The following is a 17759-nucleotide window of genomic DNA, read 5'->3' on the forward strand; positions in this document are numbered from 1 at the left end:
TTGCTATTCTTTACATAAGGATGTCAACAATTCTGAAGGGCTCTGTTCGAGCTGAAGGAGTCAGGTGTGCCAGCCGGCCTGACCACCCGAAGTTATTTGGACAAATGGTACTTTCAGCTAAATAACTTTCATAGGGTTCAGTAGGATGTAACGTTGTGCTCCATGTACAGTAAATGTCCGGAGCCTGGAACCAGTTTCCAAGAATTCTCTACACCTACAAAGTCCCATTATATAAATCAGTCTTTATTTCCTTGTACTGGACTGGAAGCAAAAGTGATACATACAGGGAAGTGAGGTTTCATTTCATGTCGGACATTTCCCACTGTTCCTGGGAATTTTTGAAAATGTACGGTATTCCCCTTGCACAACTTTTTCAGTACTTGTTTCCTTTAAGAGGAAAGACTTGGTCATGTACAATTACATTTGAAAACTCTGCTGCACATACCAACATTGTATCTTAATAAATCACAGTACTGCAAAATTAGGGGAAGTGTCTTTTATTGATGAACTAAAACCCAGACCAGTAACAACAAGTTCTAACCACAAAAATGTTGGCTTTCGGGAAACAGAATGAAAACCAATCACGGAACACCCAGCAACACTTCTCCGTAAGACTTTTACCATAGTGTTCCCGTTTAAATATAAACGGACATTTTTTAAATCACAAATGCATTAAACTTGCAATAAAATAAGAAAAAAAAATAACCACAATACAAAATTTAAAATAAAATAAAGATGACATCTTCTGGAACATCCAACACGAACATTGCCGGGGGGGCGGAGTCTGTCAGTCTTGAAAATAAACAAGGAAGTGTCAGCATTTTGTTACGCACAGCTCAATTACAGGGTGTTCTACATGGAACCCAATGCAGGGCATGCAGACTGAAAACTACACAAGCTGGGAGGGACGTCAGGGGTTGTGTTACAGGTGTGTGAAAGCTTCAACATTCCAGATAAAAACATTTAACAGAGCTGCCATTATCTTCGCCCCCATTTAGCTGCCAAACGATGATGTTTCACACATGATTGTCCCATAATGTCCTATGCTCCTGAGCAGACCAGTCTTACCTTAACCTTATTATGGGGGTACAGCGTGTCTGGGACTGGGGTTCTTTTCAGGGTGCCCCAGCAGTCTTCTGGATCTGTTCTTTGAGGATGAGGATGCTCTGCCTTTGCTCTGGAGGAAGCATGGCAATCTGTTCTGGGGTCAGCTGGAGAACCTGCATGATCAAGGCAGCCTGGAGAACACAATGACAGACTGGTGAACCACACAGACTGGTGAACCACACAGACTGGTGAACCACACAGACTGGTGAACCACACAGACTGGTGAACCACACAGACTGGTGAACCACACAGACTGGTGAACCACACAGACTGGTGAACCACACAGACTGGTGAACCACACAGACTGGTGATGTTCAGATCGGATATTAACAGCTAGTGAACCAAAGAGCTCCAAAACAGCAGCAGTTGATTTGAAATTGGAAAGTGGATTTTTTTTTTTTTAAACAGACTGTTACTTCATCTTGTGTTACTGGCTCAGGCAAGAGTCTTCTCTGCAGTATCTTTAAGCATCTCATCTGGTATTTCAAAAGAAAATATATGTTTTTTTCAAGACATTCCACACACCTTCTCATGGTCCTGTGACGTCACCTGGCTTTGCCCTGGGCTGAAGCCACCACCCGACTGAGGTACGCCAGAACCCTGCCAGAACAATCACATCCCAAAAAAGTGGAAAACAGCACTCACAAATTGGCATCTGCATTGACGGGTGATCACAGAATAAATACATGTGTAGGTGGGCCATACCGGTCTGGCAGGTGGGGGGGCATTAGGATTCATAGAATGTGGGGGGGGGCCCTGCATTCCCTGGGCCATGGGAACCCTCTGGCTGGACCCTGGTCCACGGGCATCCATCGCTCGGGGGTCGCGACCTTCAGAAACAAGATTAGTCATTACCGATCTGATCACGAGTGGGGAACAGGATATTTCTCACGCACAACCAATAACACTAAATGCTTCTAGAAAATATCTGGGAAAACAATATCTAGTGTTCTCATGAGAACAGTGACATTTTTACCTCTGGACTCCATGGGGGGGCCTCTGGGTTCCATCATAGGGGGGCCTCGGGGTTCCATCATGGGGGGGCCCCGCTGCTCCATCATGGGGGGGCCCCGCTGCTCCATCATGGGGGGGCCCCGGGGCTCTCCCATCATGCCTCTGGGCTCACCCATGGGTGGACCTCTCATGTCATGGGGCGGCCGCATGTCTGGAGGAGGCCCGCCAGCCATCTGGTTCATGTGCATGGGGGGCACCTGGTGTGAAGGGGGCCCTCCAATGAACCCTCCTCCTCGGCTAAACACAGAATAAAAAAGAGTCGGTCGCCGACACCAAAAGTGGCGATTGCAACTGAAGCAATGACTTATATGATGCTAACAGAGACCCCCTCCGCTCACCTGGGTTCAATGACCTCCCCTGTGACCGAGAGCAGAGTTCCTCCTCTGGGGTCGTTAGGGCCGTCGCCAAGCAGGCCTCGGGGGGGAATACCACCTGGCCCTGGGGGGGGACACAACAATCGACACGTGGGAGAGACCACATGTATCAGAGCAGACACCACCCACTAAACCAGAACACACACACACACACACACACACACACACACACACACACACACACACACACAGCTCACACTATTTACAACACAGACAGGAAAGGGGCAAGGGGAGGAACCGGCTGGTTGTCTACCGCGTAAGGAACGCTACACAAAAGGAGCATGTTTAAAGACTTGTCCGTCTGGTAATTTTCCACCATGCACACGTCAATAGGAGAGGCATGCATGAGAGACAGGGAGGACAGAGGTGTCATTTAAAAAATAAAATGCTAAAACAGCCAAGGTCTAGAGTACAAAACCAAAAGGTCTCAATGCTATTCATGGAATTTGTAATGCTTGATCGAAACACATTTTCTAAGCAAACAAATCAGTCATCAGTCATCTCTCCGTGGCGTTCTAAGCAGTCGCACAACCCAATGACATAACTGGTGTGTAAGTCAACATCCAGATTTCCTAGTAACTGAGGACAATCTTTTCTCTCCGGGATGCCTTAGGTTTCGCTCTTACACAGTTGAGACGTGGCCAGAGAAGACATGTTTTACACGTGCCAAGGCAAACAAATCAGAAATGAAAGCCCTTCAGCCGTGGTTGTCAGGCATTAGCCAGCCTGGAGCCGTGCTGGCCTGCCTGGAGCCTGGGGAGGCCGGCCAAGGCCTGGGGTTAGGGTGTGGAGGATACCTTGAGGCCGCTCGATAGCAGCCTGCCCAGACGATCCTACAGGAGAGTGCTGGAGAGTTCCTGAGCCGGCATTAAGTGAAAAGAACAGGAGACAACTCAGAGAGCAAAGCAGCAACACATGGGAAGGAATGAACCATAGAAGGACACACTGGGCAGTGATGAATCCTGACTGATGTGGATGAAGTGGGTGACATTCTGGTAAAAGGTAAACCAGTACCTATGAAAACAGACTCTAGGTGTGTCTTCAAACAGCTTGATTACATGCTGACATGGTCACAAGGTGTCTCGGTTTATTTGTGGGAATAACTGGGAATGTATTTTACAAATGAAAAATTTATATTGCTGAACCCCTGGAATTGTGGGTCTTTTTGGAGCCAATTACTGACTCCTGCGTGACACAGTTGGCAAGACTTTTGTAAAATTAAACCCTCAGAGTTTGCCCCAGGCCTGAGACAACTTCACATTGAAGCACTGAAAGGTCCTTTGACCAGGGACAGACGTGTGGATGGATAATGACGCCATGTTTAAAGCTACTGCAGACACTGAAAGGTCCTTTGACAGGGACAGACGTGTGGATGGATAATGACGCCATGTTTAAAGCTACTGCAGACACTGAAAGGTCCTTTGACCAGGGACAGACGTGTGGATGGATAATGACGCCATGTTTAAAGCACGTCTGATTACCTTGTCCCCTATCGATCGGAACGGGACCTCCCTGAGGCATTCCTATTGGCGGCTGGATCCCACCTGGGATGAGACAGCAAAGGGAAGCACAACGAGGGCACTCCTCTGACGAGTGGATACTGACATATGTCTATATATGGTTGTGTGTTTGAGAGAAAGGCAGACGGAGACACAGACAGACAGACAGGTGTTGGGAGTCTCCCTACCTGGGGGTCCCACAGGTCCCTGCCCTGGCATGGGCCCCGGGCCTCCACCCATGGGAGGAGGCTGCATCATCTGAGGGGCTCCGTTCATGTGCATCCCCGGCTGAGCGACACACATTAAAACAGTCATGATGTCATTTAGAGGCGGGTCCGACATTCAGCTTCAGAGATTGTCGAGGGTGGAAATGTACGGAGACCTCAAGCTGATGTGAACACCTATTAGAAGGGATAGTTCCTCGAAAAATCATATCTAAAAAAATTATAATAATCACTGTAATTAGCGTTTCAGCATCGTCCAAATTCATGAATGGAATCTGTTTGTCCCACTACAGCAAAGCTGCATTGCAAGCGGAAAACTACTTCAAACTACATTTACTAATCTGTCGCTGTAGCATAAATTTTTAATCTGTACAGTGACCAAACAACCGGCAGAATTTGGTCGATCCAAAGCAGCACCAGCCACCTGTTCCCTACAGACATTCACACACCTCGTGTGCTTCAGTGATGTTGTCATCGGGGTGGGAGTGAACTTTAACCTACGCGAGGTGAGTTTCTCTAGCTGACCCATTATCATGAATATCGTTGCTGGACTTTTATTTCTATCATTGTGGAAAATGCTGCAATCCTATTTTTTTTCCACATGACGCAAAAGCATCATCTTTAGTCTGATGTGCAACAGGCCTGAACAGTATTTTGATTGCACTGTCACATTATGAAACTTAGAAACATAGTTGGCAAAAATACATTCATCAGATAAATGCCTGTCTGACCAGCATGTCTAGCCAGTAGAGCAACCTAGATTACTGCTTGAACAGAGAGAGCACTTCGGCCTATAGACAGATTGATCAAAAGACATTGTGCATGGACTCGACAATATAAATAAACTACAGTCAACAAAAGACATCGTAAAACGTCCTCAGCAAATGTATTTCAAAGGGGTTTGCTAACAACTAGGTGTTTGTCTTGCTAGGTTGGACATACACTTTGATACTAAATGTAGTTTTTAATATGCATGATTGTTTTTTCTTTATAAAAGCAATTTTAATTGCCCTGTGTATGGAATATGCTATCCAAATAAATAGCTGTGCCTCATACACTTGTTTGCTATATGTTAGGTAGCTACTTACTATTTTGAGCTGGCCATTGGGTCCCTCTGGGCTAGAACGGCTCTTCCAGTAAATTTATGGAATGTAATTATTTTTTTTTTTGAATAACCACAGGAGTTATGAGGGGGGTAAAATCAGGATGATCAATCACATCTTGGAACGAGTTCAGATTCAGGGACTGGGTCATTCATGGTCTCCAGTGTTGGCATCAGTAGTACCCATTTGTTACAACAAAAGCATTCCATTTCGGTTGGCATTAGACTGCACGATCCACAGCTACACCACACTCCTCCTGACATTCTGGGTGAGGGTTGGGGATTAGCTGGTTCACCATCTCCCCCATCGTCAGCTGCTGTTCTAGCCTCTAGTTCGGTCAATTCATCCCCTGTGTATTCTGGTTCGAACAAGTACGGTTCTATCCCCCAAACAACAAAGTCTTCTTCCTGGTTGTATTTATGCATTTTCAAAGCAAGTGAACTTTCAGTCTTTTGGTGAATATCAACAATGAAATAGATAACTTGCTTCCTAGCTAGCGAATACTAACTTTTGTTTACTGTGACATATGCACATCCTCTTCCCGATAAAATGCGTGGATTGATGCAATTGTGAACAAAACTGACCGGTAAACACAGGAAGAACCTGTTAATTTGAAATTACAAATATATAGCGAAACTTACAGGAATACAACATTGTCATGTTCTTTGAGTTAAACAACACCACTAGTCTTAGTTTGGAGTGTTTTGGAGTCGTTTTCTGCTTGCAATGCAGCTTTGCTTTAGTGAGACGAACAGTTTTCACTCATGAATTTGGACGGTGCTAAGACGCTAATTACAGCCAGGGACAGAGCTGTAAAATGGGTGGTTGGAAAAAATGACTATGTCCATTCTGGACTAACTTTGGGTTAGTGAATTTTTTGATAAAGGGATAGTTTGTCTAAAAATAATTTAACTACACGATTGGCTGGCTGTGCGTGTCCGTCTGAAGGTGTCAGCCAGACTCACCATGGGCTGGGGCTGGGACACTGGAGCGTTGGGCGGGGCAATAGGCTGGTTGGCCACCGGGATTGGTCCAGCTTGACTGTTGGGAACCAATGGCTGCACAGGGGTCTGTCTGTGAAGCATTTTCTACAGATGAAGACAAAAGTCCAGATTAAAGGTTGACACCTCTAGTGACAACAACATGCGTGACCAAATCAGCTCTGAACGAACTCGCCAGGTCTCACCAGGGCGATCTCCGGATCCACGATTCTCATGACCACCTGGGCCTGGAGCAGGGCAAAGGCCAGCTGGGGGTTCTGCAGCAGCATGTTTCTGGCCTCCTGGGGACTGTTTTGCACACACAGCTAGAGAGGGAAAAATCACACCCCAAGGTATTACAATAATGGACTTAGCACAACTGACTATATAAATCAGAAAGCCAGCTACATTAAATAAAATATTGATGTCAAAACCCTCATGTTGGGAGATTCCACATATTGTCCACAAAATCATGTGACAAAACTCTCCTAACATTTCTCACAGCCATTTGTTGTTATGTCATTGATATGCAATTAAATTAATTAAAAAGTAAATCCTGTAAAATCCCTACATATTTATGAAGATCTCATGGACACACCCATCTAAACTTCATTGTAGAAACTCTCCACGAACCCGGAACATTCGTGTCAACATGTGCCTACCAAAGCACAACTGAGCCAAATCAGGTTATCATTCCGCTCGCTCAACAAGGAAGAATAAAACAATCCTGACATGCCAAAAAGAACTCTCCAGCCTTCAACCTTGACTGACCTCAAAATGGCCCAAGAAGACAAGGAGCTACTACAACACAACAAAACAAGGTTTGTGTGGGGTTGCCCTATTGAATAAGCGACCCCACACAAACCCAGAGTGCTGGCCAACCATGCCACTCTCCAAAGACGACCACTGGGCCAATCAGCCGGAAGGAAGCCATTGCAAAACCGAAGGCTTTCAAAAGAAAGTGTAACTTTAATATGAATAATAAAAAAGAAAAGTTGTTCAACTTGTATGTGAAATGTGACATGATTACACTACATCAGCTGATTCAGGGAAGAACTTTCAGAATGACAGTTGATAAATCAACTGAGGCTGCACGAAACCAAACAATAGCAAAGGTTCAGGAATGCATGATGTTGTTATGAGAGACAAGATAGTTACCCAGAGCATGTAAAGATGGGAAACAAAGCCAAGATCCCTGAGATAAGATTGTGATCAGTATTTGTTTTGGAAGATTTAAGTGTTAAAATTGAGTAATTGGGAATGTGAAAATTGCTTGTTTTTTGCTTTTGCAAAATAAAATAGAAAAGGTAAAAATGCATTTTTAAATATATAGCCACTGGTTGTAAATGTGGCTTCAATACCAATACAAAGTTTTAATTACATTGCATGCCTAGGCAAAGATGTGCCGATTGGGCCTGCACAGTTAGTCTAATTCACATTGACATGGCCAATGTTCATATAGCAACAGCATGCAATATTACGCAACATCTCATCCGTGTGTAATGTCCCCTTTTATAGCAGTCTCTCTCCTCAACTTGTGGCTGCTTTACTCACATCTCGCTGTTTCTCATCTCACTTAAGTTGGGCAGTTCTTTCTACCCGTGGTTAGATTCACTACAGCTTCGGGTTCTGTTAAGTCAAATCCTGTCAAGAAACAGGACCGATGCTGCTTACTACTTGAGCTTTTTAAATAATGAATTCAATGATTGCAGTGTTTGACAACATCCTAGGGTTCAGCAATACATTCACTGTCCAGAAACAACCCTTAGCCCTTATGCTCCCTACGCATCTACTCATCAAACCCCCTCTTAGATCACCCAACGCATCTACATTCTGGTGGGAAGGGCAGGGTTGAGTTGTTTCCATTTATTCCATTGGATCAATGGTTAAATGCTTGAGATCGGTGCCTCACGCATTTGCTATTCCTTATAACGTTGTCTATCTAATGCTTTTTCTATTCTTTTAAATAGCATATCCGTGTTTCATTCCATACTCTCCAATATCCTAAAATCCAACTGGGTAGACGGAATCAGGGAAGTCAAATTGAAAACTGAAAATACACACTGGCCTCTTATGTACAGAAATTAGAAATCTGGAGAAAACACACTCACCTTCATCTGTTTCATGAGCTCAAACATTTGTTCGGGGGGGAGACTGGCCACAGCTCTGCTGATGGACTCCGGGGCCTCATCTGGCATGATGTTGTCTCCGTAGGGAGACTCAATAATGGGGGCTCCCGTCCCCAGACCTGGGGGGACACGCTAGGAGTTCAGGGGAAGTGTTGGACCTTTACAAACTAATGAGAAGCAACCAAACATGTTCCGTTCCTTGTCACCATTTCGATTGCGGTTAACAGAGTGCCTCAGGCCAGACTCACTCTTAAGCTCTTCTTTGTTCTTCTCACTAGCAGCGTTGTCCACGCGGAGAGCTCGGCCACTGAACTCTCGTCCATTGAGGTTTCTCATGGCACTGAGCGCCGTCTCCTGGTCCTGGTACTCACAGAAGCCATATCCCTTTGGTTTGCCGGTCTCCCGATCGTACACCAACCTGAAAGGTAACATGGGCTCTCAAACCTTTTTCCCAAGGAATCATAAGCAGGCCCCTTCGCTGTGGGGAGATGGTCCACATTGGGCTCCTGTCACTGAAGGATTCATGGAGTTTTCACAAAACATTCATCACATTCACCCCTTTCCAGGAAACCACAGAAGGCAAGTCTTTAACCCCGGAAGGCTTACCAGTCGGTGCAGATGAGAAAATATTTGAATAGAAAGTTATGTAAATTTACCAAAGACAATCCATCTCTGCAACTATTGAGAAAAACCAGGATGGGACAGTGAGCTTTGGAACATCTTGACATTAATGTTTACTTAACGGTAGTTTACCACTTTGTATAACCCCTACTGACAGGTAAGGTTTTCTGGATTGTAGATTACTTTTGGCGACAGCAGGAGTAATCACCCAAAAAATTTACTGGTTCAGTACCACGGGGTAAATACGTTGCCACGATATTGACAAGTTGTCCTCTCAAATAGTAATCATAGGTTGTTATTCATTCCTGAGAGACCATTTCCGACCTGGTCCCCAATGGGAAACGAGCCCACAACCTCTGGCGTTGCAAGCGCCATGCTTTACCAACGGAGCCACACCGGACAAACACGAAGGATGAAGATGGGTATTGAACTCTGGTCACCAGCAGGGAGCGTTACCACTCCACCACAGCTCTGCACGTGAGCACCAAATCTGAGTATCCCTGGAAAATACATACACATTAAAATGTCGATATCTGATCACTTACCTGAAACTTACAACGAGCCCGACTTCTGAAAAAATGTCTTTTAGCTGCTCTTCTGTGGCCTCATATGGAATGTTTCCCACTGTAAATAGAGGATGCATCCAAGTCAGATTTTGACTGAGTTATGGAGAAACTTATTTACAAGCTACCGACAAAAGATAAATCTGTGTCGTAGGAAATTGACTTCCTAACCATTCCCGTCTGTGAATAACGGGAAAGGCTAGTTCCCGTTACTGTTGTTTTTTGTTTTGTTTCATCAACTAACAACCTGCTGTACAGTAGACAACATTGCTACCTAGCACAGTATTGGTAAAGCCTGCACAATTGAGTAAGTTAACATAGCAAGCTAGTTGTGTGTAGCGCGTTAGGTTGGTCAGCTTGTTGGACCGGGGCCAGCATTGAAATACTGCTAACTCAATTTCCGACATATATATATTCATATATATACGCCCTTTAACCAACTAGTACTATACTAGCAATTACCTTACCAAAAACAGAGCGCAATGAACGATCAACCGCGGGATCTCTGCCAGCGGCAGCAACAACGGCAGCTGCTAAATTCGCCATTTTCGGGAATGATAACAGTGTAGCAACAGGAAATGCTACAGTTTAAAGTGTAACATCATCCGGTTTACGGATGCTTTCTTCGGGGCTCGTTCAAATAGGTTCGAAAATCCTTTAAATTGAGTCCTTCATTCCTTCCCTCTAGATGTAAGGAGTCATTTCTAGCATAAATGAAACCAGCTAAACCTTTCCGATATTGCCCACAGAAGTTTAACGATTTATATAAATATAAATATTAGTACAGGATAACTATTTGCATACACGACTCTTTACGTCATCACATATGGCGGGAAAAACACACCTGTCTGTCCACTAGAGGGAATAGTTTGTTACTGTGTGTGGTGTTACACATTTCTCAGAGGTTTTGGATTAGCAACTTCTCCGGTGAAAGACAGTTATTGACAGCCTTCATACAATGATTTGGACTATAACTATCTAAGTAAATGGGGAAAATCAAGTGTGCGAACACAGACGATATATAGGGAAGTTCACAATGCTGTCGTCTGGTAGACGCTACAGGAGCATGGGGGGACGCACTTAAGGACTCAAAAACAGTTTTTTCCCCCAGGCCATAAGGCTCCTCAACCAGCAACACTGATCCATGATCATACTGATCACACATGAACATTCCAGGTGCTCTTATGTTCTTTCAGGTACTTTTAAAGGGCATTAGAATATTCCTTTAAATGTACCATTCATTAGCATATTACACTCATGTACAGTATCTCACAAAAGTGAGTACACCCCTCACATTTTAGTAAATATTTGTTTCTATCTTTTCATTTGACAACACTGAAGAAATGATACTTTGCTACAATTTAAAGTAGTGAGTGTACAGCTTGTATAACAGTGTTGCTGTCCCCTCAAAATAACTCAACACACAGCCATTAATGTCTAAACTGCTGGCAACAAAGTGAGTACACCCCTAAGTGATCCCCGGTGTCATGTGACTCGTTAGTGTTACAAGGTCTCAGGTGTGATACTCGTTAGTGTTACAAGGTCTCAGGTGTGATACTCGTTAGTGTTACAAGGTCTCAGGTGTGATACTCGTTAGTGTTACAAGGTCTCAGGTGTGAATGGGGAGTGTGTTAAATTTGGTGTTATCGCTCTCACACCCCCTCATACTGGTCACTGGAAGTTCAACATGGCACCTCATGGCAAAGAACTCTCTGAGGATCTGAAAAAAAGAATTTTTGCACTACATAAAGATGGCCTAGGTCACAGGTGTCAAACCGGTTCCACAAAGGGCCGAGTGTCTGCAGGTTTTTGGTTTTTCCTATAAATTGGTTCCTAGTTCATACCTACACAACCAGGTGAGGGTAGAAACTAACCAATCAGTGACCTAATTAACCAATCAAGTACAAGGAGAGAGCAAAAACATGCAGACACTCGGCCCTCCGTGGAACCGGTTTGACACCTCTGGCCTAGGTTATAAGAAGATTGCCTAGACCCTGAAACTGAGCTGCAGCACAGTGGCCAAGACCATACAGTGGTTTAACAGGACAGGTTCCACTAAGAACAGGCCTCGCCATGTTTGACCAAAGAAGTTGAGTGCACATGCTCAGCGTCATATCCAGAGGTTGTCTTTGGGAAATAAACGTATGAGTGACTGGATGTTCCCTTTCTCTGGTTTCTGGTCTTGTGTAGAGATGAGTCTTTCAGCACAATAACCAGAATATGCTCGACCAATTTAACTCACAATCATTGTTACTCCTGGTATTAACTGTCTGGTCACAGCTAAAGAGTGACCGGTACTAAAAAGCTGTCAAGGAGCTACTGAATGCGTATGCAGTAATACTGTCAACATGGGACTTCAATACTGATTTAACTGTTGTCTTACAGTGATCTGTGTTTTGGAATGTTGTTATTTATACATTTTTCTTCAGTTTTGTATTATTTTCTTCAGCACCTTAGGTGTGAAAACATCACTTTACAGGTTAGATTTATTCTGATTATTAATTGTATTATTTATTATTTGTATCAGTCTCAGTAGCTACCAGGATTTAAGACAGTCAAATATTTTATATGAAGTCTGGTTCTATAAGATAGGGATTATGCAAACATACTTTATGGGGCAGGAGAGATTTCTGAGACTGTGGTAATGGCAGCACATTTGACAAGGATATCAGCCTCAGTTAGCTAGAAATAGGTTCTCAGATGTGACTTGGAAAGGCCTGGGACCTTGTAAAGAAGAGATTTACCAGTAGGGGGTATTAACTAACAATCTGAAGAACAATTATTGATTGATCATAAGTCATTTATTTTATTTCCACAAGGGTTTAATTATTCTAATAACTGATACTCGCTATTTATCGGAAACACACTATAAAATCAGAAGCTTAACACGATACTTTGGATATAGAGTTATTGTTGCCTACATTTTGTAATAGGGTATTTTCCCTATTGCAAGCTCAATGCATTTAGAAACCTATTTTTGGCAATTCTATAACAAAGAGGATCTTTGAGATGAGAATTTATTTTGTCAATAATTTACTTTAAAAGACAATTTCCCTATTTTACAACCCAGGGAAATAGTACATGAGCAAAGAGAAACTTCAATCCGTGGTCCAGTCTTCTTTAACAGCCATTACAAACTTCAGCTAAATTAGTGAAAATCTATATAAGTAACAGGGGCATGTGAGAAGTAAAAACATTTATTTTTATGGCCAAATCACAATTATAGCAACACCAAATCACATATGGAGTGATTGAGAGATTTTTTTCATTAACCTTCTCACACGCACCCATTACTTCCATTGATTTTTAGCTAATGGTGGCTCAAGTTAGCTGAAGATTTAGTGGCTGTTTCAAAACAACTGGACTGTCTTCTCTTGTTTCTAGTTTCTCTTGGCTCATAGAATGAGGAACCAGCAAAAAACATGCTGTAAAATAGGGTTAGCCTATGAACAAAACTAAGATATAATATCCACATACCCTGCATTAATGCTGAAGTAAGTGCCTTGGACATCAAAGGTGTACATTCTGACTATTAACAGTCTCCTTTTGAATCATTAGTGTACAGGAGGAAGCTTGTTTGAGATCTCTTGACTAGAGGTCATCTGTGAATTAAACGTCATCATTACGATTTTGTTTTGGATAATAAACATATTTATTAGTTTGTGCGGTATATAGTATAGGTATTGTCGATCAGTCACCAACATCGCTAAGAGCACTGAATGTTTTTTATTTGCCAAAAGCGATGGTTCCACTGGGGCTCGAACCCAGGACCTTCTGCGTGTAAAGCAGACGTGATAACCACTACACTATGGAACCAGCTGACGAATAACGGTTCAGCACGGTTATTGTATATGGCGGACCTGTTTGGTTTGAATGTTTTCTTTTATTGACATTGTTTAATCTACATTAGCTGTATGTAAGTGATTGAAAAAAATAAAATATTATCAAATCTAAATGTTTTCGACAAACATGTAACCTTGCTGGAATCTGCATGTTGTCCTATGTCGGGGAGGACAGTCGTGTCCGCAACTGCCATTTGCTACAAGCTATTTGGTTTAGTGCCGAATTGTGTGAAATGTTTTTTTTTTACCTTTCTGTTTTTATCCTGCGTCATAGCAAGGGCTGGAATATAGTCCACAAATATGAACTCGCTCTATTACAATATGTAACGTTGTGTGAACGTTATAATATTTATCCATACAAATTGCACTTTGAGGCGGAACCTTTGGTATTTAGCGCACAAAGTTGCGCAAATCAAAAACTTTTAAGACTCAACTGACACCATGTTTCCCCTTGTGAAATGTCCGGAATGCATTGTTGGTCGTCATGAATTGTTATTATTATATGAATGCATATATAATTTCAGGGCATTGTGTATTTGTTCAGTAAATGATCTATAATAACGACTGAAAAACATTTCACAGGATCCTCGTCGGATAAACTCGTGCTGATTCTGTGGACTGTAAACTGTTCCCCATTTCCGTTGCCTGTTTTGTACCAGTGAGGAAAGCGCACAGTGCGACACACCCTCGTGACCACAACAAAGCCTATCGACCGGATTCGCGTTTATCGGGAGGTGAAACTACCTTCACTTGCCTGGCTATATTGATTGCCACCTCAGTCACTCGCAGAAAGTGAGAGTTAGGGTCCTTAAAACCAAAGCAACCAAAGTGTCTTTTCTACACATCACACTGTAATACCAAAATGTTGTGCAATTTTAGTGGAAATCGGACCGCAACGTTGAGACACGTTCTTGCCTGATGTTTTTTGTCTCTAGGGTGTAATGATAGGGCACTACTACACTGCTGATGTATAGGACATTTGTTATTGAATGGCAATAACATGCATCTAAATATAAAGGAGATTGACGCTTCAGTCCAAACCCGTATTTTAACAACTTATGGCATTTATGACTACAAAAGGTCATCAAACATTTTCGAATGTTTAGTAGCAGACTCTTGTGCAGAGTAACCTGCATTTGTGTATTTATTTAATTGATTGATTAATCCTAAAATATGAGGGATACACACCCCAGATACACACTCAATTAAGCTTTCGTTAACATTAACGGCAGGATAGGCTAATTATCATGATGCTGTATTATCGTTCAAAAAATTGCATAGTTTAGTAGCCTAACTCTCAAGTTACCAACAAATCGTATATACATCGATTACCAACTGTGTTATTTTCCACACAACAAGAAACTACTGGAAAAAGCGACAATTATAGAGAAATATCAACGTATTGATAATACAGTCAATGTTATCTGGAAAAGAAATGACACATTTTAGCCACATCATATTTTTGTGTCCCATCATATAATTTTCAGCCTTTTCACTAAAGTACTAAGTTAACTTTAGTTTTCTGATTTTCTGGGTGAATTTTGTTATGTTTATGTGATAGAAACAACTGCCATTTTAAAGGGACTGCGTAAAATCCTGCATCTGACGTTTACAAGACTGAATTTTAAATGACACTTCCCTTACCAAATGAGACAGGAGAAGCTAGGCCTATTAGCGAGTTTCGGTGAGTTGATTGTCCTGCGAGTGTCGAAAGCAAGTATGAGGAGACAAGACAATTCGAACTTATATATAGACTGACCAGTGAGACATTTTCAATGGGCAATATCTCAGGTGCTCACAATTTTGCATACAGATTTAGCATAATTGTGCATAAAAATTAAAAAAAATATCTGGAGATGTCTTCTGGTCATTTACACTAAACCTTCTTAATGGCCCCTTCCTAATGGTACAATTTAAAATAATTTATAGTTAATAACCGAATTAAGCAAAAATTATTGAATGCCCTTTCAACATGAATCTGAAAAAAACATATATTTGTTTTCATTATTTACTTACCTCACAGTTATCACTAGTATAGCTGTTAGTGAAATAAAAAAGGGCATATTCACATTAACAACAGTTATTTGGACCAAATATCAAAGTAATATGTAGATATTTTCACACAATGATATGGCAAGCATGCTTTTAATCAAGAAATGATATTGTGTCATTTTACATGTAGCTAAGGTTTTTTGTACACATTTGAGCATTATTTCTGAAATTTGAAAGTCAGGAAAACTAGCATGATTTGTCCAACATTAGCTATCTAGCTAGCTAGCTAATGTTGCCGAGCCAACCATTCAAGTTCAATACAAAGCTAAAGGAAGTAGGGATGCTGCAAACCAGCACACTTTTTTAGAAATAGTTACAGACCCTTGCACTTTGTGAATTCACAGTGCTAGTTTGGCTGCGTGTTGGTGGGATGGAGGTTTTCACATCCAAAGAAGTGGAGGCGGTGAATAGGACAGAAGTCAGGCTGAAGTGTCCCAACCACGGAGCTGCAGGAGAGAGAGTGGATGGCCAATACTGCAAGTATAGAAGGCCCGGGAGAAGGAGCAAAGGAACCTACAGTGTTATGGGAGATCTAGGGCAGCCTGGGACCCCTCCCTATCTCTGCTGACTGTTGTGGGGGAGGTGTCCTTTCAGGACAGACTGGTCTTTGACTGGAGGGACTGACCGTGCCTCCTTCACTTTAAGACACAAGACTGAACTAGTTATTGTAGTTGTTCCAGTAAATCAGTTTTAATGTCAAATACCATTTCATGCATTTTAATGTTTCTTTGTTCACTAAGAAATATGCAGTTTGTTTTATGACCACTAGTGCATTATTTTGTTTATAATTGTTTTGTGTAGCTTAGTTGATAGAGCATAGGGGAGGCTTCACAATATATTGATTGTAATTTCATAGCAGATGCAAGTTTGTTTGGTTTTGTAAATATTCCTCAGTGGTGTCAATACCTTTGAAATGTTAATGTTTTATAATATGTATTGTGATTAAGAAATGATAGTGTTGAAATGAATGTATATGGCTCCCCTTTTAAGTTTGAGCTCAGAATATGATTAATTGTTCTTGTTTTGAATTTTTTGCAATCACCTCTGCTCAATTACATGAAGGCTATTAATACTTAACATGACTGTACAATGCAATGAAATTGCCTGATACAAGTTACAAATATTCATTGGATAATAGATATTAACGTTAATTCTTTGGTGTGTCATATGTATATTACATGTATCGTTAATCAGTCAACAGATTTACTGTGGAGCATAGAATGTTAATTCCTGTGTCAAAACTCAAGGTTCTACTGGGGCTCGAACCCAGGACCTTCTGCGTGTAAAGCAGACGTGATAACCACTACACTATAGAACCAACTGGTCTCCAGTAGTCTGTGAAACTCACTCTGAAATATGTGCTAAATTATATGTAATGTAAAAATATATTTCACAAAAGTTAGCTTATTGATTTAGTAGTATCTGATAGCAGCAAGTAGTTACAAGCTGCCATCAGATTTACCACCCTTTGAGCAAGTAAGGACACCCCCTGAAATGCATTTTTTAAATATATATTTGGACACATGGATATTTGAACAAAATTCCAATCACATTTATGAAGGCAGGCAAATTTTACAAATCCCCTCAAAAAGTATGAAATTATAATAAACAGAATCTGTGAAATTTCCACATGCAGAAAAAGTCACCCATGTCTTTAACATCACATAAAATGGCAAAAATTAGAATGCAGGTGCACCAAAGCATGCAAATGATTAGATCATCTTTAGAGAGTATCTTGGGAGGGAGCAGCCTTCCATGAAGATTAGACAGGGGCCTACATGGGAGTTCAGGTTGGAAGAAGTCTCTGCTCTCAAATTTTTTTTTCAAGATACAATGTGTCTGCCAAACAACAACTGGGTAAAGACCGAAACTACTAGAACAACACCTGGGTAAAGATCAACACTACTGGAAGAACATCTGGGTAAAGACCAACACTACTGGAACAACGCCTGAGTAAAGATCAACACTACTGGAACAACGCCTGAGTAAAGATCAACACTACTGGAACAACACCTGGGTAAAGATCAACACTACTGGAAAAACAATGAAACACTGCCTTTGGACAGAAGAGCCTCATACCAACAGTATGCCATGGAGGTGGAGGCATCATAGTTTGGGGCTGTTTTGCCAACCTACCATTGAGTCAATCATGAATTCCATTATGTACGAGACATTTCTTCAGGAGAATGTTAGGCCATCTGTCAAAAAGCTGAAGCTAAACCAAACAAGGGTTTTGCAAAAAGACAATGAT

At 41.9% G+C, this 17759-nt stretch overlaps 1 protein-coding gene and 2 non-coding genes across 5 annotated transcripts; all 3 read right to left on the minus strand.

Moving 5' to 3' along the window:
• Positions 1–481: 481 nt before the first annotated feature.
• On the minus strand, positions 482–10207 carry cstf2 (cleavage stimulation factor, 3' pre-RNA, subunit 2). Of its 3 annotated transcripts, XM_010903332.5 has the most exons (15): positions 10082–10207; positions 9597–9675; positions 8679–8848; positions 8413–8549; positions 6508–6627; positions 6287–6409; positions 4183–4282; positions 3977–4039; positions 3293–3352; positions 2460–2559; positions 2084–2358; positions 1813–1937; positions 1633–1707; positions 1069–1238; positions 482–792 (listed from the first exon to the last, which is right to left on the minus strand). In XM_010903332.5, exons 1-14 carry the CDS (start codon positions 10158–10160, stop codon positions 1116–1118), a joined length of 1629 nt encoding a protein of 542 aa, XP_010901634.3. In that variant the 5' UTR covers positions 10161–10207; the 3' UTR covers positions 482–792; positions 1069–1115. The 3 variants fall into 3 exon arrangements, with proteins under 3 accessions (XP_010901634.3, XP_010901643.3, XP_010901651.3); XM_010903341.5 differs by lacking the exon at positions 3293–3352; XM_010903349.5 differs by lacking the exons at positions 3293–3352; positions 3977–4039.
• A 3150-nt stretch (positions 10208–13357) lies between these two features.
• trnav-uac lies at positions 13358–13430 on the minus strand. Its single transcript has one exon. It is a non-coding gene; the product is annotated as a tRNA-Val (tRNA).
• Positions 13431–16753: 3323 nt separating this feature from the next.
• On the minus strand, positions 16754–16826 carry trnav-uac. The gene has a single exon. It is a non-coding gene; the product is annotated as a tRNA-Val (tRNA).
• Positions 16827–17759: the final 933 nt, after the last annotated feature.

This window comes from Esox lucius, chromosome 4 (assembly GCF_011004845.1).
Source record: "Esox lucius isolate fEsoLuc1 chromosome 4, fEsoLuc1.pri, whole genome shotgun sequence".
Classification (NCBI taxonomy): domain Eukaryota; kingdom Metazoa; phylum Chordata; class Actinopteri; order Esociformes; family Esocidae; genus Esox; species Esox lucius.